This window comes from Muscardinus avellanarius (assembly GCF_963383645.1).
Source record: "Muscardinus avellanarius genome assembly, chromosome: 4".
Taxonomy (NCBI): Eukaryota; Metazoa; Chordata; class Mammalia; order Rodentia; family Gliridae; genus Muscardinus; species Muscardinus avellanarius.
Genome location: NC_137789.1, coordinates 7,496,119 through 7,523,934, shown reverse-complemented (window position 1 = coordinate 7,523,934; position 27,816 = coordinate 7,496,119). Strand labels below are relative to the sequence as shown.

General features: G+C 39.7%; 1 protein-coding gene across 2 annotated transcripts in view; it reads left to right on the top strand.

Moving 5' to 3' along the window:
* The window catches only part of KHDRBS3 (KH RNA binding domain containing, signal transduction associated 3), a gene marked incomplete at both ends in the record, with an annotated part of 181,516 nt that overhangs the window by 86,279 nt on the left and 67,421 nt on the right, over positions 1-27,816 (top strand). For both annotated transcript variants that reach the window (XM_080695126.1, XM_080695125.1), the window contains 3 exons: positions 5,044-5,190; positions 18,256-18,395; positions 21,962-22,154. In XM_080695126.1, the coding sequence (XP_080551252.1) occupies positions 5,044-5,190; positions 18,256-18,395; positions 21,962-22,154 (480 nt within the window). The remainder of the gene's footprint in view (positions 1-5,043; positions 5,191-18,255; positions 18,396-21,961; positions 22,155-27,816) is intronic.

Genomic DNA, 27,816 nt, shown 5'->3' with positions numbered 1-27,816 from the left:
GAGTGGCAGTGATGAGGGTATCCCACAATAACTTTACAGATAAAGGAAGCAAGGAAGGCAAACCTCTATCTAGAGTGTATGTCCACAGAACAGCAAGGGCCTGGCTATCTGTACAGTGAAAGAAATTCTAAATATTTTCATTTGCTATCAGAATGTAGTAGTCCCTCTCTATTATGTTGTCATCTCTAGGGCTGGTAATTTGAAATTAAGCCTCAAACCTTTAATCCTCCTGTCTCAGCCTCCCAAGTACTGAGATTGAAGGCATGGGTCACCTTGCTAGATTTGCTTAGAGTTTAAAAATAAAGATTTTCGGCCCCCAGTTAAATTGTTTGGAATGATTCCAATGCACAGCCAAATTTTGTTCACACCCACTGATCTAGTGAGCACTCAGTAGTAAATTCATCCTCAGAAAGACGGGTATCTGTGTCAGGGAGGAACCATGCTTCTGTCGCTGTCCCTGTGGTTACTGTGTTTACTAATGCCCGGAAAGGCACTGATGGTGGGAAATGGGGCACTTGGTCATCGGCCCCAGTGCCCGCTCCACGTTTGCTTGGGACTCCGTTTTCACCCAGCCTTGGACCTGTTTTCCAGACCTCTTCTAGCCATAACATAATCCTCTCATTTCTTTCACTACATAAGTCACCAATCAATATGGGATTCCGCAGCTGGCTGACTGTTCCACCAGTCACCCCACAACTGGAGAAGTGGTGCTCATTGTGGACTTAGGGTCCACTCGGCCCGCTGTCGACCGACTCCGTGTGTCTCTTGACTTCACCCCCACTCTGGTCAGTGGCCGGGCGGGGAAGCGGTGCTGGATGGGGCAGCTTTGTTAATTCTCAGGCTCTGTAGGTGTCTCTTTCCTCACTGTGTAGTCTCTCTACTAAGTGGTTCCAGGTCCTTGTTGGGAAGAGTAGGAGGAGGTGCCACACACGTGGAGAAGTGGCAGTTATTGTGTAAACATCGTCTGTTACTGTTTTGAACTGTTATGGTTTGGGAGAACTGTCCCTGGGGACCTTAGGCTCCCCAAGACTATTCCCATAAAACCGTAGGTTCTTGTCCTGAGCTAAGGAGAGATATGCAATAGCCCAGACTCTTGCTGAAGATTTAAAGGAGTGTATTAAAAAGATAGAAACACAGAAGACAGTCACAGCCCCATGCCATTCCTGAATGGTTCAAATGAATTCACCAAAGATTTCTGGATACAGAGTATTCTTACAGCCAGTGTCCTAACCCACAACGCTCCACCCCCTCTAGGGCCAGTCTTTTGATGTGGGGGATTCCTTCCTGCAAGTCTGTCCTGGTTCCCTAAGCCCCAGAATGTATTAACTGATCATCGCTTATGGCATCCTCTCCTGATTTTCAAAGTCTGGGATCTCCTGAAGGTTCATGGCATCCTTCCACTTCCTTGGGAAATCTTATCTTTATAATGGAAAAGGCCTTGAAACTATCTCTGTTGTCTTTCTAATTTCCCTTGATGCCTGGAATCCTGCAGCCCCTTTCTCTGATGCTCCTGGTTTCTTTACTACCAAAGATATATTTGAGAAATTGAAAATTTTTCCAATACTGGTATATTAATACATTTTGAAGCCTCTTCCCAGTACTGGTACACTGTCCACTCTTGGTGTTCCTCTGAGTCCTTGGAGCAGACATACACATCGTCTACTCCTCTAGATTTACCTCGATTCTTTTACTCTCCGAGTCCTCGGAGCAACCAGGGATCTTAGAGCCCAGAGGTGGTAAGGAGCAGTAATAGCCAAGCATGAGGATTGTCCTCTCCTTTCAAGAACCGTCTCTGCTGTCCAACAGTGTAGGGAAGGCCTCTCCAGGTAGACTTCTGCTACTGAGAAGCTCAGTGGGGTTTAGCATGTGTGTATTCAGAATTACTAGAATCCTCCCAAGTAGCGCTAGGCCAGTTCTCAGATTTTCGGAGTTATTCAGATGTAACCCTAAATCTCACCTGAGAAGGGATGGGATCTGTTGTCATTAAGTGGGCTGCACACAGGAGGAATTCTGGTCTGTTTGTTGGCTCCCTCAACCTTTGGCTACTGGCACTTAAGCCTCCCAGGAGCCTCCAGGCTGTTTGAGTGTTGAAGGGACCGCAAAAGCCTGCTGTCAGTTAACTTCACATCACTAAAACAGAGAGATGAAGTTGCCAGCTTACAGAGGAAAAGGTTTGTTTTGGCTCACAGTTTTGGAGGCGTTAGTGTATGGTCACACTACTTATCTCACTGTTTAGGGACTGTTAGGAGTCAGTACATCATGACTGGAGGGTGTGTCAGAGCAAAACCACTCTTCCCAAGGCCAAGAGTCAAGAGAGGAGGGGGCTGGGTCCCATTCTCCCCTTCAAGGCTACTTGCCCCAAACAGCCTGGATCTCTAGGAGGGCCCACCCCGTAAAGGGGCCACTGCCTGGCGAGCAAGCCTTGAACACACGGGCTTTGCGAGGACATTCCAAACCACGGCAATCCCTGGCCTGTCATTCCCTTCTTTAAATTCTTGATCACAGAGGGAACAGCCGGCTCACTGCCTCCAGCAGCCAGCTCGTCCTCCTCTTCCCTGTCCTCAGTGCTCTTGCTTTGGCCCCGTGGTCCGTCACTCAGACCCTCAAAAGCATTTTACTGACAATCACCCCAGGTGACAATTTAAGTTACAGCCTTGCTACGTAGATACACACTCCCAGTCTGCCATTCTCTGTGTCATAATCAAATGCTCATTGCTTGAACTCATAGATTCCAGTTGATCCTTTGAACTGGCTTAACTTTAGTCTGCAGAAGATCTGTTAAATTAGGTTTATACCTAGTGAGATTCTTATTGCTTAGTATTAAAATCTCATTCTAAATTATCACATCCTTTCAGTGTCTCGAAGTGTTTACTATTTTAAAAAAGTTTAACAGGAACTTAATTCATTTAATTCATTTTCCTCTCTTATTTACTGAATGGTAAAAAGTTACTAGGAGTCATAACTAATGCATCAAGCAGGCAGAGTAGCCTAATAGTCATGAAAATGCTGTGATCTCCTGAGCCTTCCGTTTGGGCCAGACATCATGATAGATATTCGGTCAACCCACCTCTGTTATACAATAATAGAAGAATTCGTATGAGATATGTAGCAGTACTTATATTTGCCGTATTCCTTTATAGAATTCTTATGTGCTACACCTAATTCTAAGGTTTCTTGTGTATTTTCTCATTATTATAAACAACCCAGTGACATCGGCATTACGCTATTATCTCCATTTAAAATCACTCCTTTAAGGTGGGGATAAAGTAACCTACTCGATGTCAAATAGTAAAAGTTGGATTTGGGGTTGGTTGCTGGACGTCTAGGTCTGTGTTCTTCCTCAGACACCACATTGTTACTCTCCTCATTAATCCACAGAAGAGTTGGTAAGAATCGCTTACTGTGGAATTGTCTAGTAGCTGCAGTTATGATAAGACCTCTTTCCTCCTCCAGCTTAAGTTTGCAAAGGCCATGAAAATGTGTGACTATGAACCCATAGTATACTTTCTCATTAAAATTATTTTGCTACCATATTAGGAAAAGAAAAGCTTTTTTCAGTGGTTTGTGCTTTCAGAGATGAGCTGCTTGCTGTGCATAGGATCAAAATATGAAAGAGAGTTTCAGATCAAATGGTTGAAAAGTTTTAATTAGAACAATAAATAATTCACATAAAACAGTATAATTTTTATAAAACTCAGGCAGATTTCTTGAGGAAATGTACAGAATATTATGGTACCTTATATTTATTTTTCATTTATTTTCTTGCTATTTCTAATTCATGTATCATAAACATGGAGGAAACTAGTATTTACTGAGTGCCTACCATAAATTATGCAATGGGCTAGACACTATATATAGTATCTCCTTTTGTGTCAGGAATTTACATACAGCTATTCCCTGTGTTCTCAATGCTCTTCTATTAATGTTAACACCAAATTGATTTTGCAAATTAACTATCTTATTACATATACTTTAACCTTACATAGATAGCTATCTGTTTAGCTAAGATTCAGGTAGATCTGATTAAATAACAAGCCCTTTTCATACTCTAATAAACTTTTTCCTTTGTAAAAATTCAAATTAGTTCAAAAACAAAGTTAAAACCTTAAAGGGAGAAATAAAGGGCCTGTGCTTCTCTAGTGCTTGTATTGTTGGCCTTTGGGCCTACTAATCCATTTTTTTTTTCTGATTTTAGTGTTCAAAACAAAGATTAGTAGAAGACCCAGATCCTAGAAATCAAGGACTGTGATTGAAGTGTAATTAGGAAACGGTAATAAAGCCAAATTAGTAGTCTTTTAAACATCTATTTTTCCACCTCCTAAACATTTTCCTGAATTTCATTATGGAAGGAGAGAGAGATTGAAAGAGAGGAAGAGGAGAAGAGGAAGACAGGGGAACATAAAAAGCTTGTCTTAGTGCTGTATTCTTGGAATATGACGCCAGGCATGTAGGATAGGTATCTGATCAGAGCAAATGGACATGAAAGTGAGTGGGCAACATTTAACCATTCCTCCAGCCATCGCGTGCTGGCCACCCCTATCTACCAGGCACTTTTCTAGACGTGGGAACAGCCTCACCAAATCAGACAGTCCCAGTTTCTGCTTCATGGCAATCACCCTCTAAGGGGGGAAAATCAGGAAAGAGCACAGTAGAGGTAAGGCACTTCAGGTGTTGTAGACAGAGCTTTGTAAGAGGACAGACACACAGCAGCCCGCTAGGAATCAATCCCAAGGGGAGGTCTGTGCAGGGCCAGGCCAGGCGGTGGAGCAGGAGAGCAGGTGGAGGTAGAGGAGCCAGAGCAGTGGCTGGAACAGGTGCTGTTTCTTCCTGGGGCCAGTGTCAGGAGTGGAGAGTCCACTCCACAGCAGGATGCGGCCTGCAGAGGACCACAAAAACCTGGGGATGTCAGAGTTTAAACCTATTTTCTTTGCTGCTGAGGGAATAATCTATAATAATCACAATTAGAAAAGCTTTGGGTAGTTTTTGCTTGTTTTTTTTTTCCTGACAAGGACACACTTTTAAACATGATTTTCCTTTCTTCAGGAAGAGGAGTTGAGGAAAAGCGGAGAAGCAAAGTACTTCCACCTACACAACGACCTCCACGTTCTCATCGAAGTGTTCGCCCCCCCAGCTGAAGCCTACGCCCGCATGGGCCATGCCTTGGAAGAAATCAAAAAGTTTCTCATCCCTGTTAGTACAGTTCTGATTTGCAGTTCATTTGTACTTTAAGTCACTTTCTTTGTTTTTATACTCGATCATTCTTGTCAGTGATTGTTAATTTGCATGGTACTTTTTCTGTTAAAAAAATAAGCTTTATATTTGTCATATCAAGTAGACCTCACAGGGTCCTTGTGAAAGAATCGATGTTATCTCTTCTTTATATATGAGACAGTGGAGTTTGAGAGACAGATAATAACTGCCAAGTTTGTATGGTAGACTTTGAAGAGCACAGGCACTAGTTTAGGTCTTGTGTCTTTGAGTTAGAAGCTCCTATGTGATCCTGAAAATTCCTGACAGCCTTACTCTTCTTCACAAACTCGTTACTGCAGTATTGGGTGTGTAATTTAGGGGAGAAGTGGAAACATCCCCCATGCCCTTAGCACAGCATGATAAATATGATGCCAGGCAGGAGCCCAGAGGGCCGTACTCTGTGCAGACGTTTAGCTCTTCTGACAGTTGAGAACCAGACATCCTGACGTTGCAGTGATAATTTAACGGGACTATATCTCAGCTTCTGTTGAAAAAGGTGTCTTTTGTATGATTTGTACACTAGGAATAAAAGAGTTTATCTGTAGTTCCCATGCTTATGATTAAAAGAACAGTGAGAGCATTTAGCATTTTGGTTCTGTAGCCAATTTATTTTTCAGAAACTGTCATCTGTTGAATAGCTGCCTGGGTTGAGATGGTCCTCATTGATCCTGGGTTTCACTGGGCGGGTAGATTTATTTATACACTGTAGCACATGAATTATGATTATATCATTTGTGAGGAAAACAACTATTATATTTATATGGAAAAGTTACTTTAAACTATGATTATTTTCAAAAGTTCATAATGTGAGCTGAAAAGGATTAATGTTTTCTTTAGTTTCCACAAGCAAATATGACAACTTATTCATTTGTTTTGTTTAAAAACAATGTTTACAGCCGAGCTTGGTGGCGCACTCTTATAATCCCAGCATTTGGGAGGCTGAGACAGGAGATCATGGTTCACAGACAGCCTCAGCTACTTAGTGAGGCCCTTGCAACTCAGTGAGACCCTGTTTTAAAATAAAGAATAAAAAATAGGGCTGGGGAGTGTAGCTCGGAGGTAGAATGACCCAGTACAAAAAAAAAAAAATGTTTACTTAATTAAGACATGATCTCCTTCCTCATGGAGCTTGTGGTTTGATGAGAGACTGATAGGAACTATGCATTTATATAAATGACTATAAAATACAACTATGGTGTGCCCATCACTGAGCCTGATGATGAGAATGTGTTCTCCAGTGATGGTTGTAATAGTACCTTCCCCATGAAGACCTTTACAATCTTCTATCAAAAAATGGGATCTAATACCCCTAACCCCAGATCTAGGCTGGCAGAAAAATTCTTTGCCTAACCAAGGTCACAGAGATTTTCTTCTAAATCTTTTATAGTATTACTTAAGATTATACTCCCTTTTCATTTTTGTGTATGGTGTGAGGTTGGGATCTAAATTTGTGTCTTTCTAAACTGGTGCATGCCTATAATTCCAGTACTTGGGAGGCTGAGACAAAAGGATCAAAGGTTTGAGGCTCCCTCACACTAACTTACTGAGATCCTGTTTCTAAAAATAAATAAGGCTGGGCATGTAGCTCAGTGGTAGAATGCTGTTGGGTTCAGTCCAGTTGTCTTAACACTATATGGTGAAAAAAACATTCTTTCCCCATTGAGCTGTCTTGGTATCATTATTGAGAATAAACTGACCACAAAAGTAAGGGTTTATTTCTGGATTGTCATTTGTGTTCTAGTGATTTATATGCCTGTCTTTAAGCCGGTAGCATTCTCTTAATTACCTTATCTCCCTAGTAAGGTTTGAAAACCAGATTGTGCAATTTCTCCAGCTTTGTTCTGCTTTTCCAAAACTGTTTGGCTGTTCTGGTTCCTTTGCATTCACATATGTTAGGACCAGCTTGTCAATTTTTATAAAAAAAAAATAGGTCTATTCGGATTTTAGTAGATATTGTCTTTAATCTATACATTAATTTGGGATTATTTTTTATCTTTATTATGAGTTTCTAATCCACGAATATAAATGTTTCTCTCCACTTTTGCTTAAGATTGTGAAGGTCAGATTTTAATCACCAGTGTAAAATGGCAGAGAAGGACACCTGAGAGGAGAAAGGGTTTGTTTGGCTCAGAGTTCAGAGGTTCTGGTCCATGACCCTCTGTCTCTGCTGCCTCGTGCCTGAGGTAAGACAGAAGTCACTGCAGAGTGTGGGGTGGAAGGAGGCTGCTGGCCTCGAGGCAACCATGAGACAGTAAGGAAGAAGCCAGGGACAGGAAATAGCATGGCGCCCGTCCCCAGTGACTCTTTCCTCTGAGGAAGCCCCACCTCATAGTTTCTACCACCTTGCCTTGATGACGCTGCCATTTAAGAGGAGCTCAATGGATTTATCAATTTATGAGATCAATGGAGCTCACTTCTGAACTCTGGTGCATTGGGGACCAGGCCTGCTCAAGACAGAACCACAACAAAGACATTCTTAGTATCTCTCAGCAATATAGCATGGTTTTCAGGGTACTCGTCTTAGATTTCTTTCTTTTATATTAGAAATTGAACCCAGGAATGTTTTGCCTCTGCGCTATTCCTCACCCTATTTTATTTTAGTTTTAATTTTGAAGCAGGGTCTAGCTAAGTTGCTGAGGGTCTCACTAAATTGCTAAGACTGGCCTTGAACTGGGATCCTCCTGTCTTAGCTTCCCAAATATTAGGATTGCCAGCATGCCTCACTGTGCCCACCTGGATTTTTTTTTGTTTTAATTTATTTCTGAATATTGTATGCATTTTTTTTTTTTTTGTAGTACTGGGGATGGAACCCTTCTACCTCCAGGCTACACTCCCAGACTTTTTTTTTTTTTAAACAGTGTCTCTTAAGCCAGCAAGGGTGGCTTCAAACATGCTTGATCCTCCTGTCTCCACCTCCCAAGCACGTGGATTACAAGTGTGCGCCACCACACCTGGCTAAATATTGTGTGCATTTTATGCTGTTATGAATGCATTGTACTTACTTTTGATTTTAGTAGGTTAAAATATATGAGAACTATAACAGTGCCCCAATTTGGGGTGCCCAAACTGTAACGGTGCCCCGCCTTTAGGCACTAAAACTGTAACAGTGTGAGATGGAGTCATGGGTTCTTGTTCTCAGCTAGTTTATTAAAAAATAGTTTATTAAAAAATAACCAGAACTGTACTGCTGTATGCTTGAACAATTTTTATTATTACAAAGGTAGAAAGAGGGGACAGAATATAATAAAGCACTACATCAGAAGGACATAGTGAAGTGCCTTGAAATAAGACCCTGAAGTTTTTGAGCACAAAACAGGTTTTACAAGGATTTGTTATCGTCTACCCTGCTTAACCAATAGTCTTTTTACCTCCCCCTGAACTAATGCACGTGTAGGCCTGCACGTTATCTTTGGTGTAAGCCTTTTGCTATGATTATGAGGATTCACACTATCTCCCATACTGCTTGACCAAAAGCCTTTTTTCTGCCCTGATGCAGATGTGGGCCTGCCCATTATCTCTGGCGCAAGCTTTTGTTACGACCAAGATGTGTTACTTGGTTAACAAAGTCAGGGATGGATCACAAGGTATCTGCCCTCTTTAAGGAAGGCCTATACCATCCTTCCACATCCTTGGGGAGTTTTAGCCTATCTGCTAGAGGTTATGTATTATGTAAACTTGTCTTTAAAATATGAAGACCCTGGGCTACAACTCTTTTGTGTACTTGGTAATCACTTTTGGTAACAGATGCCTCCCCTCCCTGCCTGAGTGCCTGCTTTAGCACCCAAGCCCTGTCTACTTTTTACATTTTGGAATTAATGCCCAAACAATCTTCCAATACCAGCACATTCCCCATCAAGAACAGTTGATTTTTACATATTGATCTTATATGTTAGGGCCTCACTGAACATGTTTATTAGTTATAGTGAAATGTTTTATAATAAAATTATTAATATGAATAAATAGAATTCTAATGAACAATTATTAGAATTCTATGGCACAGAATCTTATAATCTATTAATAGAGTTTTGCTTCTTCCTTTCCACTTTAGATAATTTTAATATTTATCTTTCTCTTCTTCTCCCCTCTTCATCTCATTGACTAGAACCTAATGCAGGTGGATTACAAGCGTGCGCCACCTTCAATGCAGTATTGCTGAAATTTGAAGAAAAATATTCTGTTTTTTTTTTTTACCGTTAACTGTGAGGCTTTTATTGCTGACTTTCATTATTGCTTAAAAAGTTATATTTTTATTTGTTGAGAGTTTTATCATAAATAAATGATATAAACAAGAGTGATGTTCTTACAAAATGTTTTCTCTCACCATTGAGATAATCGTGTGTTTCCCTTCTGCTTTTTTTCTATTGATAACTGCATCTTGCATTAGTTGACTTTCTTACATGGAGGCCTTTCACTTGGTTGTGGTCTGTAATCCTTGCTGCTGGATACGGTTCACTAATAGTTTGGTAGGGCTTTTTAAATCTAATCATGAGGAGTGGTTCCATTCAGTACAGTATTTTTACACAGTCTTATATTAAACCTCACATATGCTGTTTCTGGTGTTTATCTCTTTCTGTGTATAGAGTTACCATGTAGTACTATTTCTTTTGAGCCCGAAGGACTTCCTTTTCTCTTTCTTTAACCTAGACCAGCTAGGTTTAAAATTTTTTCTGCTCTGCTTTTCTGGTAATGACTTCATTTCATCTATAGTCTGAAGTGTAGATTATACCATTGTCAGTGGACAGCCCTCTACCCCAGACTTGAAATGTAACACTCGGCTTCCTCCTGGTGCCATTACTCTTTTTTTTTTTTTTTTTGGCAGTACTGGGGATGGAACCCAGGGGCATTCTACCTCTGAAGCTACACCCCCGCCCTATTTTTTATTCTTTAATTTGAAACAGTGCCTCACTGAGTTGCAAAGGGCCTCACTAAGTAGCTGAGGCTGTCCGAGAACCACGATCCTCCTGTCTCAGCCTCCAAAATGCTGGGATGCCAAGCATGCACCATCATGCCCGGTAACCCGTTACTCTTAATGGGAAGAAATCATTCTCCATCTTTTGTGCTCCTGTACATGATCCGGTGTTTTTCCCTTCTGCTATCAAGTCCTCTGTCTGTGCTGTTCATCAACTTGACTGTGATGTGTATGTGTACCCTTTGTGTTGGCTGCGCTTTGTGGAACTATAGGTATAGGCATGTATATAAGTGTGAAAGTTTTCAGCCATTATTTTGTTAATTTTTTCGATTCCTCTTCCACTTCATCCACCCCAGATTCCCATTATGTGTATCATGGCACAGCTGCTGGTATCCCCCAGGTCTCAGCCTGACCTTTCTTCATCTTTCTCCTGAGTTTTCAGGCTGGATGACTATAATTGACCCATCTCCAAGTTTGCTACTTCTGCGGCATCTCGGCTCTGCTCTTGAGCTCCTCTAGAGAATTTTTCATTCCACTTATTGGACATTTTTCATTTTTTTTTCCAAGTCCAGTATTTATGTCCTCTCCCAGATACCTTTTTACTACATGTCCCGCCCCCTCCAAGAATGTGACACATTTTTCTGTTTCTTTGCATGTCCCCTGTTTTATTTGTTGGTAGTGTTGTTGAAAACTCTAGATTTTACACAACACATTGTAGCAAATGTGAAGTTTGTGCTATTTACTTTGCAGTCAGTTTTTGCTGTTTTTTTGTCTTCAGTTCTTTTAATTTTTACTTTTTTATTTTTCAATACTTATATAGGAGCATTGTAATCTTACTCCACCATCCAGCCCTTAATGATAATGGCGTACGTGCACACAGTACGTGGGGCTCCATCTGAGCTCCCTCCTCATCCTCCACTTGTTCAGTTTTTCAATAGGAGTGAATCTGTGGAGTCTATCCCCCTCACTGGAGCTAATATGTCTGTGCTGATGTTTTTCCTTCTGCCTTTATTCTGAGCCTGTTCTGCTAGGAGTGTTCTGCGTCTACTTTGTGTAGTGCTCAGAGGCTGTGAGTAGACACCTGTTGGAAAGCCTTCCACCCTCTGGCAATGGAACTGTATGTCAGTCTGTTTTGCTTTCTGCTAGGACTCCTTGTGTTTAGACTCACTCTTAGGCAAGGATGTGTGGACAGCTATCCTGGTCCTCCGTGGCTGTCTCATTTTCTAGTTGTGTTTTGTTTCTGGCCAGTCAGCTAATCTGCTGCTGCCTGCGTCACCCAAGGCTCCCTGGTCTTCTTCCTTATTTATGACTAAAATTGCTACTCTTATTGATGGTGTTGCTGAGCCTTTATTCCAAATTGAGCTTTCTCCTACAGCAAAGCTTTGTGTCTCTGTGGCTTTCTTCATTACTGGGGAATTAATGCACCAACTGGGCTGGGGTGGTGGCTGGCAACAAGGAAGCCACAGACTTTAACCTTCTCAGTTTGCTATTTTTCTTGGGTCCGTTTATTAGTTTTAAGTTTATTGCATACTTTCAATCAGGTTCCATTTCTAAAATGGTTGCTTTGAACCACTTTGTCAATATTTTTTTATTGTTCTTATATGGAGATTTTGTCAAGCTCCTGACTTTCTTTTCTTTCTTTGTTTTTTTTTGTTTGTTTGTTTGTTTGTTTTTTTAAGGTACTGGAGATTGAACCCAGGGGCATTCCACCTCCAAGCTACCCTAACCCTATTTTATTCTTTATGTTTTGAAACAGGATCTCACTGAGTTGTGGAGGGCTGGCTGTGAACCTGCAATCCTCCTGTCTCAGTCTCCTGGGATTACAAGTGTGTGCCACCACGCCCAGCTATCTCTTGACTTCTAAAAGTGCCCTGTCTTTTCATTACCTTTATTTTTTAAACTTACATAGTTTTGGACCTTTGTTCATATGAACATATGGGATATTTCATTTATATATCTGCATAATATTATATTTGCATTCCAGAATTTATTTAGCTGGTCCTCAAATGATGGATGTTGAAAATCTTCTAGATTATAATGTAAGCCATGATCTCTGGATTAACCTTGTACGTAAATATTCATACATTGGTAAATATATATGAAGAATAAATTATTATCAGAAAACCCATTTAATTGTTTTACAAAACTGAAGGGCATTTTACTTCCAAGCTACACACCAAACCTCTTTTTTTTTTTTTTAAGGTTCTTGCTAAGTTGCTAAAAAAACAAACAAAAAAAAGAGGGTTAGTGTGTAGCTTGGAAGTTGAATCCTGAACACATATATTTAATTAAAATTTCAGTAGCTTCTCTCTTCACAATTAATGGAACTGTTAATGGCCTAATAGTTGTATTTTTTATAGGGGAAGTTTAGGTGTTAAATTAGTCACTAAGTCATCATAAATGGTCTACTTTTTCCTCCCTTCCTTCCTCCCTCCCTTTTTCTCCCTTTCTTTCTCTTTTCATTTTGGAACTGGTAATTGAACCCAAGGGATTCTACCTTCAAGCTATATCCTAGCCCTTTTAATTTTTAATCTTTGAAACAGGGCCATGCTAAGTTGCTGAGACTGGTCTCACACCTCCAGGTACTCAGTATTTTTTTCTAGTACTGAGATTACTAGTGCATGCCTCTCTGCTTGGCTTGGTTTTTCTACTCATTTAAAAGCATTGTTTCTAAGACCAAGAGAATTGTACCTACAATGATTTTATATCATTACTGCCCATCTGCTATTAGAAAGTGTTAAAGAATTCTCCAAAATCATCTAGCTGGTAAATTTAGTTACTTTTGGTCCTCACCTGAGATACTGTTTTTCAGATTCCATACTTTACTCCATTACAGTGTCTCTTTTAATATAGCTTTGAAATATTTTAAAATAAACTTTAATCATAGTCCCCCCATCTACACCAGGTACTGGGGATCAATCCCAGGGGTGCTCTACCGCTAAGCTATATTCCCCCAGTCCTTTTATTTTTTGTTTTAAAACAGGATCCAACAAAGTTTTCCATGCTGGCCATGCGTTTACAGTTTCTCTGCCTCTGCTTTCCAAATCTATAGGATTACAGGTCCATATTACTATGCCTGGCATAATTATGGTTTCTATTGCATCATTATAGTCACCTAACCTTATTTAGAGTACTTTGTATTTTTAGTTTTTAAAAATAATTATTTTAGTTATTTTGTAATTGAACCAAAAGGTGAACCTAAGGGTGTTCTACCAGTGAGCTGCATTTCAGTGTTTTTGTTTTTTTTTTTTTATTTTGAGACAGTTTATTTTTTAATTTGCCCAGACTAACCTTGAACTTTCTTGTCAGCCTCCAGAGTCCCTAGGATTATTTTTTTAAATTTAGTATATCTTTATTGGTATATTGTAACTATACATCATCCTGAGGTTTAGTATGACACAAACATACATGCAAACAGCAGAAGGTGTGTTTCCCCCCGGAGGGTACTGAGACCTTTAGATATGGACATAACATGTTCAAACAGTTTTCTTCCTCAAGCCCCCTTCTTTTTCTCACTGCCTTTCTCCCCCAATGTCTTCCACTATCAGGTCTCTTCTTATTTATCTGAAGTCCCTTTTGTTTTCTATTTTCTATCGTCCACATGACAGAAAACATCTGACCCTTGACTTTCTGAGGCTGCTCTTAGCCCAATGTTCTTTAGTACCATCCGTTTTTCTGTAAACACTATAATTTTATTCTTTATAGCTGAGTAAAATTCTGTTGTGTGTGTACACCATACTTTATGTCTCCATTTATCTATTGACAGATAACTACGTTGGTTCCATACTTTGCCTATTGTGGATTATACAGCTAGAGTATTCTAATTCTTTTGGAAAGATACCAAGAAATGGTATAGTTGGGTCAAGAACAACAAAGACTTACTCCTTGTGTCTTCAACTAAGTTTTATAGTTGTAGCTTTTATGTTTACATTTCTGATGTGTTTTGATGTGATTTTTGTATGTGATGTGAAGCAAGTGTCTCACTTTACCTTTTGATACAATATTAAGTTGTTGCAGTACCACTTATAAAAGAGAGCATTTCACAATCAAATAAATGTAATTTGTGCCTGAGCTCTGAGTTGTTTCATTGAGTTTTGTCTATACTATATGTCATTCCCACAGAGGTTTGAGTACTTTTAGCTTTGTAGTAAGTTTTCTAATAAGAATATATCATTATACCAAATTTGTTTTTCTTTTTAAAGATGATTGTGGCTATTCTTGTCCCCTTGATTTTATAGCTTGTCCATCTTTATAGAGATGTCCTTTTTAAGTACACAAATCTTATTTATTTATTCCCAAATATGTTTTTTTTTCAGTTTTACTATAAATGAAATTTACAAATTTTTATTTTGGGGTTCTTCATTGCTGGTTTAAAGAAATGCAACTGATTTTTATGTTTTTGTTGATTTTGTTTTCTGTAGTCTTGATAATGTTCATTTATTAGCTATATTAATTATGTATATGTGTCCACTTATATTATGTGTATTCCTTAGAATTTTTTATACAAATTTAAGCTCTCTCCAAGCAGAGATTATTCTACTCCTTCTTTTTAGCCGTGATGTTATTCATTTTGTTTTGTCTTGTAATTATCCTGGTCAGAACCTCTATTACAGTGTTACATAGAAATGGTGACAGTAGACAGCCTGTCATATCTGTCATATTCTTTTTTTTTTTTTTTTTGGTGGTACTGGGGTTCCTGGAAGCCCTTCTTCCTCCGGGCTACACTCCCAGACCTATTTTATATTTTTGAAACAGGGTCTCTTACGCCAGCACGGCTGGCTTCGAACCTGCGCGATCCTCCTGTCTCTGCCTCCCAAGCACGGGGATTACAAGCGTGCGCCACCACGCCTGGCGACAGCCTGTCATATTCTGATCTTGTAGGATGTCACCTGGGGTTTTCCTTGTTGAGTGTTTTTGTCATAAAAATCTGGTGGATTCTTCTGTCACATTGTTTTCTTTCTACTGAAATAACGTTATTTTTGCCCTATGTGTTATATTACATTAATTGATTTTAAGATGTTAAACCATGTTTGCTCTTCTGGCATATGTTCTATTTGGTTATTTTATATAAATTATATTGCTGAATTTGGTCTTAACATTTTCTTTTGATAGCATTAATACCTGTACTGCTAAATACATTTATCTTCGGGATTTTTTTTTTTATATCTTACACTGTCTGTGTGGATTTGGTATCACAGCAATACAGTTTTCTTGGAATAAGTTAGGAAGTGTTTCTTCCTATTACATTTTAGTGTTTTTATGGAGACTTTATTATGCAGGTGTGTGTGTGTGTGTGTGTGTGTGTGTGTGTGTGTGTGACTGTGGATTGAGCATAGAAGTACAAACATGATTGGCAATCTTTCACCCATTGAGCTACATCCCAGGCTCAAACATTGCTGATGAAATCATTGGCCATTAGTGATTAAGCTGCCCTCCAAACTTTCTTCTTGCCTGAGGGGATCAGGATTGAAGGAACCACCTCTACAGTTTATGCCTTGATCTTTCTGGCAGTCAGCACCCCATTCTCAAGAATTACCTCATTCACAAAAATTCAGGTTGTCTTTGAAAGAGTCTGTTTATTATCTAAAAAAGATGTTCCTCTCAGCTCTGTCACTCGGGAAATTCTAAATGGTGGGCAATGTGTGCGGAATCAGATTCAGAGACCAAATACATATTTCTTATTATGTTACACACAATATTGTCTATCATATTAAGTCAGTTTTGATCATTTTTACCTCCTAGGAACTTACCTATATCCTCTAAATTATCAGGTTTTTTGTCATAAAGTGTTTCCTTAAAACCCTTTTTATTTCTTTACAATCCGGGTGATGCCCCATTTTCATCCCTTCATCTCTAAATCCTGGTTAAGCAGCAGGTTTATAAATTTTGTTAATCTTCTCATCTAATCAATTTTTAATTTTATTTACTTCATGTTTTTTTCTCTGCATTATGTATGTACTCTAATTTTTGTTATATTTTATTACTTCCACTAATTTTGGCTTGACTTATTTTTTTCCTATTTCTAAAAGTAAAAGGTTAGATTATTATTTGAAATGCTTTCATTTTTTTGTATACAGACATTTAAAGCTATGAATTTTCCTCTAAGCACTACCTTGGATGCCTCATACATTTTAATATGTGGTGTTTTTACATTTACTCTTCTCAGTATTTTCTGATTTTTCTTGACTTTTTTGATGATTTAATGGTTATTTTAATTATGATTTTTGACGTATACATATTGGTGACTTCCCCAAATTTCTTACTTCAATGAATTTCTAATTTATTTTGTGTGATTAAAAATATACTTAGAAAGATTTTAATTATTTTGAAATTATTGAGGATTGTGAGATGGCCTAGCTTACAGTCTGCCTCTTTTAATATTCTGCATGTATTTGAAAAACATGTATCTTTTTGGGAGGTGTGGTGTTTTCTAAATCCCAGCTTTTAATATTATATTATCTATATATGCTAATGCTAGAATAGTCATTTTGCAAACCTAAATATACAGCTTATTTACATGAACTCATTAAGGACATCTCAGCACCCTTAAACCTAAACTTTTAAAGTTATCTTTAAAATGATTTAAGACTTCACATGATTTGGCTTCTGATTTTCCTTTTAAGTCCTCACCACTACTACAAATTATTTTAAGATTCAGCCATAAAGCACTTTTGATGTTCTGAGCTTTATATTACTTGGGTCTTCACATGTGCAGTTTCTTTCTCTTTTTCTTCTCTGACCATCAGTACTCATTCAACCTTAAATAATACGCCCTGTACAGAACCTGCTCTGTCCTCAGCCAAGTGAGACAGCTTTCCTTTTTTGGCATTTAGACTTGAACTTGCCTATGTTTTTGTAAAACATAATACAAATTTATATGTATTTTTTCTGTCTTTGTTGGTGTTTAAATGGTGTTGAGATAGGTTAGGAAGAGGGAGGAATCATGGATGACTCCTATAGTTGAATATTTGGACAGTAATATAAGGTGAAAGGAAAAGTACAAGTTTTCACAACCAAGATCCTTAAATTTCACAGCATGTACAATATGCAGATGTAAATTACAAAATAAGATGTACACTTTTACACTTTAGGTTTTTAATCTTAGTAAAATCACGCATGAGTATGTTTTTCTCCCTTTCTGGGTTGATTTTTTTCTGGCTACTGGGACTATGGCTGACTTCTTTGTTTTTCTGTTCCTTGATATATTATAGATATTTATTTACTTTAGTTGAATTTCATTGTAAGTGACAATATCTACATAGCAGTATATGATTTAATTTTATTATAAATATTTCACCTAGACACTTTGCCTAGGGAAAGATATGATGCCTGAATATGAAATTATTTACTTGGGGGAAAGACTGTTCTTTTCATTTTGTTCTTTTTATAAAACATTATCATTTTTATCTTAATAAGCTCATGTTTTTTTAATGCACCTATTTTTTAACCCATTTTCTTTCAAAATTGTTTGCTTTTTTCCCATTTGATAATTTTTTTCTTTTAACAATTTTTTTATTGAACATAAATAGTATACATTTAAACTATATTTGGTGCCCTCTTCCCCCACCCACATTTTCCCTCCCCCTCCCACCAATGGTTGTCCAGGTTAACCTTGTCATATTCATAATTTTACACATGTTCAGATGTAGACCCTCATTAATCAAGATCAGCCTTCCTCCTCTCCTATCTTTCCATTTAAACTTTGCTGATATTTCCCCTCCATTATCTGGAGTCCCACTGGTATCCTCTGTGTTTCCTAGTTTGGGCATATTAGAGGAAACATATGTACCTTCTCCTTCTGTGCTTGGCTGATCTCACTTAACATAATGTTCTCCAGGGCTTTCCATCTTCTTGCAAATGATATAATTTTGTTCTTCTTTATGGCTGAATAGAATTCCATTGTGTGTATTTCCCACAGTTTTGCTATCCATTCGTCTGTTGATGGTGATCTGGGTTGGTTTGCTTTTTGTGTATTTCCCACAGTTTTGCTATCCATTCGTCTGTTGATGGTGATCTGGGTTGGTTTGCTTTTTGTTACAAATACCTTTGTATTTTTAATTTGAGGCCAATTTTGCTCTTTTGTATTTCCTATATAGGACTATAATGATGAGATCAGGCAAGCACAGCTCCAGGAATTAACATATTTGAATGGTGGTTCAGAAAATGCAGATGTCCCAGTGGTTAGAGGGAAACCTACCTTGCGTACAAGAGGTGTACCAACCCCAGCAATAACCAGGTAGGTGGTTTTTAATTGCTTAACTTTTTAGTTTTAATGTTTCTCGTATTCAGAGCCAGAAACAGCTCTATCGATATCTCTGCACAAAGCCTATGTTCAGCCATCTCAAAGTTATATTAAAGGGATTTACTTTGAACTATGATATTCCTAAGTTCCAACATAACCTATAGCGCTTACAAGCTGATAACTTTAGACCTATTCACTCTGACTTTTATTCTTTAAAATTGGGGTTTTTTTTATATGTAAGTGATACACTGATGTACAGAAATAATGGTTTTTATCTTTTCCCTTGGAATGCTGCTTTATCAGGCTAGTTCACTTCTGTACCAATAGTTATAAGCAAAGTCAGGCACAGAGTGAATTTCCAAATGCTTCTTGTCGTTTTATTCACTATAAATGCTGTGTGGTGTATGAAAATTCCCGAGCTTGTCGAGGCACACAAAAGTTTTATTTCCATATCAGGATTGGTAATTACTTTCCAAAAGAAATAATATTCTGAAGGAATGAAAAGTCTGTGACTATATAAAAATTGAGAATCATTTTAATTTTTTAGTCTTTGCTCTAAAAGAAGTCAGTGGCAAAAAAAGCCACTACAAATTTATTTTGGAGAAAATAATTTTAAATACATTCTTCTAGCCAGGCGTGGTGGCGCACGCTTGTAATCCCCGCGCTTGGGAGGCGGAGACAGGAGGATCGCGCAGGTTCGAAGTCAGCCGCTCTGGCCTAAGAGACCCTGTTTCCAAATCAAAATATAAAAAATAGGTCTGGGAGTGTAGCCCGGAGGTAGAAGGGTTTCCAGGAACCCCAGTACCAGCAAAAAAAAAAAAAAAAAAGTAGCATTCTTCTGTATCTCCCACATTCATTCAGGAGGATGAAGTTACTTCCTCTGTTGAATGTTGCCAAACAGGGTCAGAGTCGTGTGTTATGTGTGCCCGTGTAATAGAAATGAACACCAATCTGGGCATGCGCGACCCAAAAGAATTTTCTCTGTCAAAGAAAGATCTAATAATGGGGCTGTTTTTGATAGTGTTATGAGATAATACATGTAGATACTCAGTAAGTGGTTAACTCTCCATTTTCACATATTCCTCCATTCAATTTACTTGGAATCATAAGAAATTATATAACTATTATTTTAGGTTACCGTTAGCTGCTGTGACAAATCACCATGAATTTGGTGATTGAAAACCATCAGAATTTATTCTCTCATGCTTACGGAGGTCAGAGGCCCAGTTGTCCTTTGGCCAAAGGCAGGGCGTTGGCGGGGCCGTGCTCGCTTTGCAGGCTCTGCCTGGATCCTTTCCCATTCCTTTCGGTTTCTGGTGACTGGCAGCATTTCCTGCTTTGTAGCCCTATCACCGTCCTCCCTCCCTGTGACTTCACATCGCCGCCTCTTCTGCTGTCTCTAGTCCTCTTGTGCCTCCTCTTACAACATGCATGTGACTGTGTGTCAGGTCATCTGGATAATCCAGTGTAATCTTCCCATCTCAGGATCCTTGATCGTTGCTGCAGGGGTCCTTTCTCTCATTAAGGTGACCTGTACCGTGTAGTGGGATTAAGACAGCTTGGTAGGAAGCCTCATATTTTGCAGCCTACTATGTTTGCCACATTATTCTTATTTTTGTTTTATTTTTACTTATTTTTAATTTTTTTAATTTTTTATTATTTATTTATTTATTTATTTATTTATTTATTTATTTTGGTGGTACTGGGGTTCCTGGAAGCCCTTCTACCTCTGGGCTACACTCCCAGACCTATTTTTACATTTTTATTTGGAAACAGGGTCTCCTAAGCCAGTGCGCGTGGCTGGCTTCGAACCTGCACGATCCTCCTGTCTCCGCCTCCCAAGTGCGGGGATTACAAGCGTGCGCCACCACGCCCGGCCTTATTTTTGTTTTAATGGGAACTGCGCATTTTCTTTAAATCGATCACATACAAAATATTTAGAAAATAGTTTCCAAAAGGTGCTCTGACTGATGCTGTAGCCCGTGCAGAACTTTGAAACAAGGAATTATCTCTCTATTCTTTTGAAGTAGTACAGACTCAAATCAAACATTTGTCTTCAGGTCTTGCCCTAAAAAGATTAGAAAATATATACAGATAAATAAAAAGAGAAATCAGCCTTTCAGGCTTGATCCTTACACTCCAGCTACTCTAGGCAGCATCCTCACTACTATGACCAAGAAGACCTCACCCCAGCATGGTCAAGACAGGAGATGAGTCTGCTCAGGATTTCCAGGGGTTGGTTCAGTCCATGTTAGGCTAGGTAAAGTCTGTGGAGCTCTGGACATGGTGTGGGAAGCAGAGGGTGAGGATTGAGTCTTGGGTAGGCTGGGTAGAGTGTGAGGTCTTGACATGCATGAGGAGCAGAGGGAGAGAAGAGCCCATTCTGTTCTCTCATCACAGAGGTGGGAGGCAGGAGAGTGCAGCTGAAGGGAGTTCAGGGACACAAGCACAGTTCCCACGACCACGCAGTCTCTGTGACCCAGCTCCTCCAGCCACATCCCACCTGCCTGGTTACCACCCTTTAGATCCACTACAGTGGCCTTTTCCACTGATGAGATCAGAAGCCTCATGATTTAATCCCATCACTGAACATAAATACATGAGCTCTTTCAGGGAAATTTCTATATCTATACCGTAACACAGCATTCCTTTCTGTATAGTGAAATAGAGTTTTTAACCACATGACATTGCAGCCGATAATGGAGCCATATAATTTAGATAATAATTCAGCTAAAAAATTCTATAGCCTATTGGGGTAGCCACAGTACCCTGGGGTGAAACACTTTCATCTGTATATGGTGATACTGTTGTAAACTAACACGTTTTGTGTCTGGTCCTATAAAAGTAGAGGATAGACAGTTATGTTCTCTACAAGTAGGTGTGTCGTGGGGTATCTAGGTTTAGGTAAATACACTCTGATATGGGTACAATGACAGTATCTTTTAAAATGAATTTCTCGGAATGTTTTCCTGTCACTAAGTGATGTTTAAACAACTGGCTTAAGAGACCCTGTTTTCAAATAAAATGTATAAAATAGGCCTGGGAGCGTAGCCCAGAGGTAGAAGGGCTTCCAGGAACCCCAGTACCACCAAAAAAAAAAAAAAAAAGGTTGTCTGTTCAGTACTCTCTCTAGGGTAACTGTGGCCTGTGTTCTGGCCTGTGGCTTTGCTACGCATGCCTTTCAGGCATTTTGAAAAGCTCTTTCACCCTGTTTTGTTGTCCGTAGATAAGCCAGGTGAGGCCACTTGACAGAGTTGGAGTGATGTTGAGTGAGATCCTGGCATGGCATCTTGAGGCAGTCTTCTCCCCTGCCGCCTCCTGCTCTTGTACGAGCCAGAAGTTGGGTCTGGGCTCTGCTGCTGCCATGTTGGACTGGACTGATGCCAACACGGCGCAATTTCCTTTGATAGATAGCCTGTTTCTTTCTTGCTTTGGTTCTCACTTTTCTATGGTTTTTTTTATTCCTTTTTATAAAAATATGAAGCATTCACTTAGCACATAGATGTATGTGAAGAATGAAGTCTTATAAAAGATGCTGATTTGACCCTCTTGCTTAGCAGGGGAAGAGGAGCAGTCTCTGCTCGGACGGTTGTTGGTGTACCAAGAGGGACAGCAGCTCCCAGAGGAGTCCTGTCCACCCGAGGGCCAGTGAGCCGGGGAAGAGGACTCCTCACTCCCAGAGCACGAGGAGTCCCCCCAGCTGGGTACAGACCTCCGCCGCCACCCCCGACGCAGGACACCTATGGCGGATACGTAAGTAACAATGTCGGGACGGCTTTTCTGATCAGTGGAGACTTTGCACCGGGTGCCAGGACCAAGTTCTCCTCCCCACCTCGTTTTTGTTCTTGAAAGTTTTGCCTCAGATCAGTAAACATTGATTGCCCAGTAAGCACCTGGTGCTAGAGGTACAGAAATAGACAGCACTTTCATCAAATTGCTTAAATCTAAGGTATGGAAGCCCAATTGCAACGGTGGGCAGGCCCCACAGGCACACACTCAGGGAGACACGCGCTTGTGCTCTTCCGTGGATCTCGTGTGAGACTCCTGCGTGTCCCACTTCAGGGAGCCTGTGAGTGGCCCGTCATTCAAAAAACCATTACATACCCTTGAGTGTACCCTTTTATGCTGTGTCCCTAAGTATGGATTTTGGGTTTTTTTTTTTTTTTTGGTGGTACTGGGGGTGGAACCCAGGGTCATTCTACTTCCGAGCTACACCCCCAGCCCTACTTTTTATTCTTTATTTAGAAACATGGTCTCATTGAATTGCAAAGGGCCTCACTAAGTAGCTGAGCCTGGCTGTGAACCATGATCTTCTTGTCTCAGCCTCCCATATGCTGAGATTATAAGCCTGCACCACCATGCCCAGCTTAATTTTTTTTCTTTTTAATGATATAAGCAAAAGTTTTTTTTTGTTGTTGTTTTGTTTTTTTGGTGGTACTGGGGTTCCTGGAAGCCCTTCTATCTCCGGGCTACACTCCCAGACCTATTTTTACATTTTTTTTATTTGGAAACAGGGTCTCCTAAGCCAGCGCGCGCAGCTAGCTTCGAACCTGCGCGATCCTCCTGTCTCTGCCTCCCAAGCGCGGGGATTACAAGCGTGCGCCACCACGCCCGGCATAAGCAAAAGGTTTTTTTTTTTTTTTTTTAACTGATGCCAATTAATTGGGTTTTAAATTTATCTTCCATAAATAAGAGAAAGAAATATAACCATCAAAAGTGGGAAAGGAGCAAAGGAACTTTTGAGGAATATAGTCTCCTTGGGAATTCTTATTGTACTATCCTCGTCTATCAAAAACGGAGAAAATATAAAGTAAACAGATGATTCCTACTGATAATTGAAAGTACTCAAGAACGACCATCTGGCCTGTCATTAATAAAAGGGAAGTGATAGCCAGAATGAAATGCAAAAACGAATCGGTTTTTGTGTTTTACTTTATGGAGATCTCTTACTAGGACTTGGCGCCTCCAGCATGGACTCTTGACGGATTCCATCACCCCTGAGCTCTCGGTGCCCTCTCCAGCTTCACCTGCGGCCACTTTATCTCGCTCACACTGAACTCGCTCTCAGCCCCTGCACCTGCTGTGTCCTCCTGGGCCTCAGACTCGGCCGTTTTGCCCACTCAGCCTCGGGGGCTCTCACATTTCATCTGCCTTCTGCTTCTCCTTCCAGCCTTAGGCCAGCTATTGCTAGGGAAATGTAGAGAGGGCATAGCTGATCTACTGAGCATCTCACCGTCGTTAGATGAGATGTCTTGTTCCCAACTAGACTGAGCGTCCGACGTGGCAGGGATGGACGGCGCTCAGGTGTTCTCTTTGCTCAAGCGTGCGCACTGGGAACTCCTCCGAGAGTTATATTTAACAGATTCCTTCATGAGCAATTTCACCACTTAATTATTCATTTGGGGAAGGGTATAGTCCCTTCCTCATCTCTTTTTATTTCTTACAAATGGACATGTTTATGTTTCCTAATATTCTTTTCAAACTGACAATGACAATTATTCTTCAAGTTTTTAAAGGAATGTTGACTCGCCTGAAAGTAGCAGGGACTACGGAGCAGAGGAGTGCTGCTTTGAGTTTCTTTTGGGTAGATCAGTGTTAGTCTATTTCCACCTCAGCCTTAGTCCCTCTTAGGTATAGATTTAATGTAGAAGTGGCTGGATGAGGTACTGGAAGTTGGCAGGCAGAGGGTTAGGGAACCATAATGCTGGGCCCATTTTGCCCTAAATTTGGTATAAGTTAGACAATTTAAATTTCTTGGCATTACAATCCTCATGTTTCAAAAAGAATCATCGCCTTCTTTACATGTATTAATTCCTCGCTCCACTCGGTAGGGATTGCTTGATTCCCACTGTGTGAAGTGAGCCAGGCAGGCACATATGCTTGCTCTCTCAGCATGCGGACTCTATAATCAGTTTAGAAAGAAATTAGCTGAATAAATCAAAAGAAAACTCTCATCTGGGGGAGAAAAAGGAAAAGGAAATGAAACTCAAGCCACTTGGTTTTACTATCTATAGCTCTGATTTTTAGATTTTTATTTTTAATTAATTCATTATTTTGTGAGAATTAATTAATTACACTGTGAAACCAGGGTCTCCTGCATGCTAGCCAAATGGTCTAACACTAATCTATACCCTCCCCCCAGGCCTTTTTTTCTTTATGTTTGAAATAAAGTTTTGCTAATTTGTCTAACTAGTCTCTAACTTGGGATCCTCCTGCCTCCGCCTTCTGAGTAGCTGGAATTATAGGCGCCTGTCACAACACCTATATGATCATATATAGTAGGAAGGCATTGAAGTAATTGAATTGAAACTTTTCTACAGAATTAATTTTCATGGGAAGGAGGAAAAATACTTGGCAGATATTTATTTGGTTTACGTCTATTCTTATAAGCTCAGGTAGATGCGTGATAACATAGTGATTTAGAAAACCAAGAATCCTATAATGGAAAGAAGTGATTATTCATCCTATATCAGGTAGAAAAGATAATCTTAGGATATAGTAGAGTATTCCATTGAACGAGAACAATCATAAATTAGGTTCTAAATTCTATAAGTGTGCGGCCTTCTCTTCCTACCCAGTCACTTTTATTTTTACATGGAGCAACTAGAAAAATATCTGGCACACAGTAGGTCTTCAGCAAATGTTTGAAGAATAGAGGGAGGGCTGTTCTCAAGATGCAGCTCTAGGCAACTTCCTGGCCATGGAGATCCAGCACCAATGCCTTCTCTTTTTTTACTCATAGAGTAATTCACATAAAACTAGCATGTAGCTATGTAGTGCAGTTAGTATATTTGCCTGTTTTCCAGATCATTAACTTTCACAGCAAAGAACTACCTTCTTCATTAGCTTACTCTGTGACTACTAGCACAATTTCTATCACAACTAATACAAGTTTACTGGACAGAAGAATCCTACACAGATAGCTGATAATTTTTCTAATGAAGGGTTGAATCAGTTTGAGTCAATGATCTCTGTTTCCCTTGCAGTAAATAACTCTCTCCTTAAACTCCCTTACGTATGTACATGGAAATGGATAACAGGAAGAATGGGACCGAGTTAGGATTAAAAACATAAAGAATAAAGCACTATTACACTTATTGGCAAAAATGGAAATAGAATATTCACTCTAGAAATTTCACGCAGGCTTGATATTGAACTCTATAGTCTCAGCTGCTCCAGAGGACCTAGTAACATTCTGTCAAAAATAAAGTAAAAGAAAAAAAAGGTGTGGATGGGGAGAGGGGTGTACTCAGTGGTAGAGCTTTTGCTTAGCTTGGATGAGCCCCTGGGTTCAGTCCCCAGTACTGCAAAAATTAAAAAATAAAAAAAGCTTTCTTCAGAAGATGTCTCTGAAAAAGGCTTGCCATTTATCTCTTTGGAACACAGGAATGTAAATTTTGAAGATGTCCTTGGGGCTGAGGGCTTAACTCAGTGATAGAATACTTGCTCTGGGTTAGATTCCCCAGAAATATTGAAGCAAAGATGTCCTTGAAATATATTCAGAGTAATATAGCTTTCTTTCTATACAACTTTTTAACTCTATTTAACCAACTCAGCTTTCTCTCCATTTTAACACTGATTAAATATTTGCTATATGAAGACATTATTTCACAATTGAAGATGTGGGGGGAAAATTGTGTAGGTGCTCATTTAAGCCAAAAAAGAGGGAAGTAGACTCCTCTTATTCTTGCAAATCCTAGTAATATACAACTACTGCTTTTTTTTTGGTAAAGTATACATTTCAGTATTTTTGAGAAGCTCAATATTCTTCACATTGGGTAAATGAAAATAAAACATTATTCTCATAGAGACTTGAGCCCAAGAAAGACACACTGGTTGGTGTATGTTCTTATTATTTTTTGGCAGATAGTTATGCCCACTACAAGCATGTGCTTGTATTGATGCAAGTGAAAAAACCTGGCCATTCACAGGAAATGGGCCTGTTGCCATTGAATGGATTTTTCTCCAGGCGAGTTGGTAAAAATATCTGATAATTTATGACATCTGAACCAGCCTTTCTTCATTAGAGTCGCCATCAGAAAAGAATCCCTGAGTGTGTGCAATTGAGAAGAACGTCATTTGCAGATAAATGTATTTGACCATGGGGTTATTATTTCAAGAGTACACATAACGTGCATAGAAGCCGTTTGAGTAGAAGAGGCCATTGTAACACCCATTCCTTCTCCCAGTGACTAAGGCTCTTTAATAATAAGAAAACAAAGCAATTCAGTGTGATTAGCTTTTCTTCCCAAAAGAAGAAAATAGACAGCAGATATGTTTTCAGCCTTTTGAGTATTAATTGGGACCTTCTGTTCTACTTTTACTTAGAAAATTTAGACATAATTACAGTAACTCATCTCTTTCTTGAGAACAAGAAGTACCTCTTTTCTAAAAATGACATTGATTTATTACTTATATCCAAATAATTAAATAACTGAAACTTAATTAGTGTAGCCCAGAATATATTTAACGAGAGTACTTTAACCATTCAAAATGTTGGTGTAATTATACAGAAAGATATGTCTGAGGTTTCCCGACAGAGCCCAACTTTCATATGAATGTCTGTAGTGAGGCCATTTATGATAGCTTTGGGATCAACAAGCAAAGAAAGATGTCATCACAGTGCAGGTGTGTCCCTCCGACGCCTTCATGGCGGGCTCGTTCACTGTTACTCAGTTCAAACTCACCAGCTGGGGACGTGAGGACTTCATTTGGGTCTTAGGTGTTGCCCTTCAGGACAGCTCTGAGCCAGTGTTCAGAGGAAGGCAGGCAGGAGAGGTGGGTGAGCAGCAGATGCTGAGACCCCAGAGCCACTGAAGGAACCCATGTATGGGCAGAATGGAAGTATCTGTAGAACCTGAGTCCTGTTAGGCCTTGAAGCATGTCCTGGGCCTCTGGGCACAGTGTAATTGTGTGCTGCCCTAGGGTTTTCCAGAGGGCCATGGTCAAAGGGTGAAAGTGACCGAAGTTTATATTTCAGGTAGCAGCTGGCATCAGGCATATGCTATTTTCTAATGGCCTCCCTTCTCCGCTTTGAAAGGATACTTCAGTTTTGCTTTCATGGTACCTTTTCTTTTATGCTTACAAACCTAAACTCATACATGTTAATAATTACTGAAAGGAAGGCCCTGTTTCTCGCTACTCTTCCACTACTATCAGTGCTCCACCACTGTGTGTGGGGTTTTCCACACCAAACAATTCTCTGTGGACAGTGACATGCATAGACACAATGCTCTGTTCTGACACTTAGCTACCTGGAGTTAGTCCGCACCCCACAGGTGAAGCGCTCAGCCCCACAAGACTGGCCCCTACTACAGAGGCCAGCCACAGGTGCAGGTCTTCTGGTCAACCACAATTTCTGTCCAACTTGGCTTCAAATTGGAGGTTCCCACAACCTTCTCAACCTTCCCAAGTG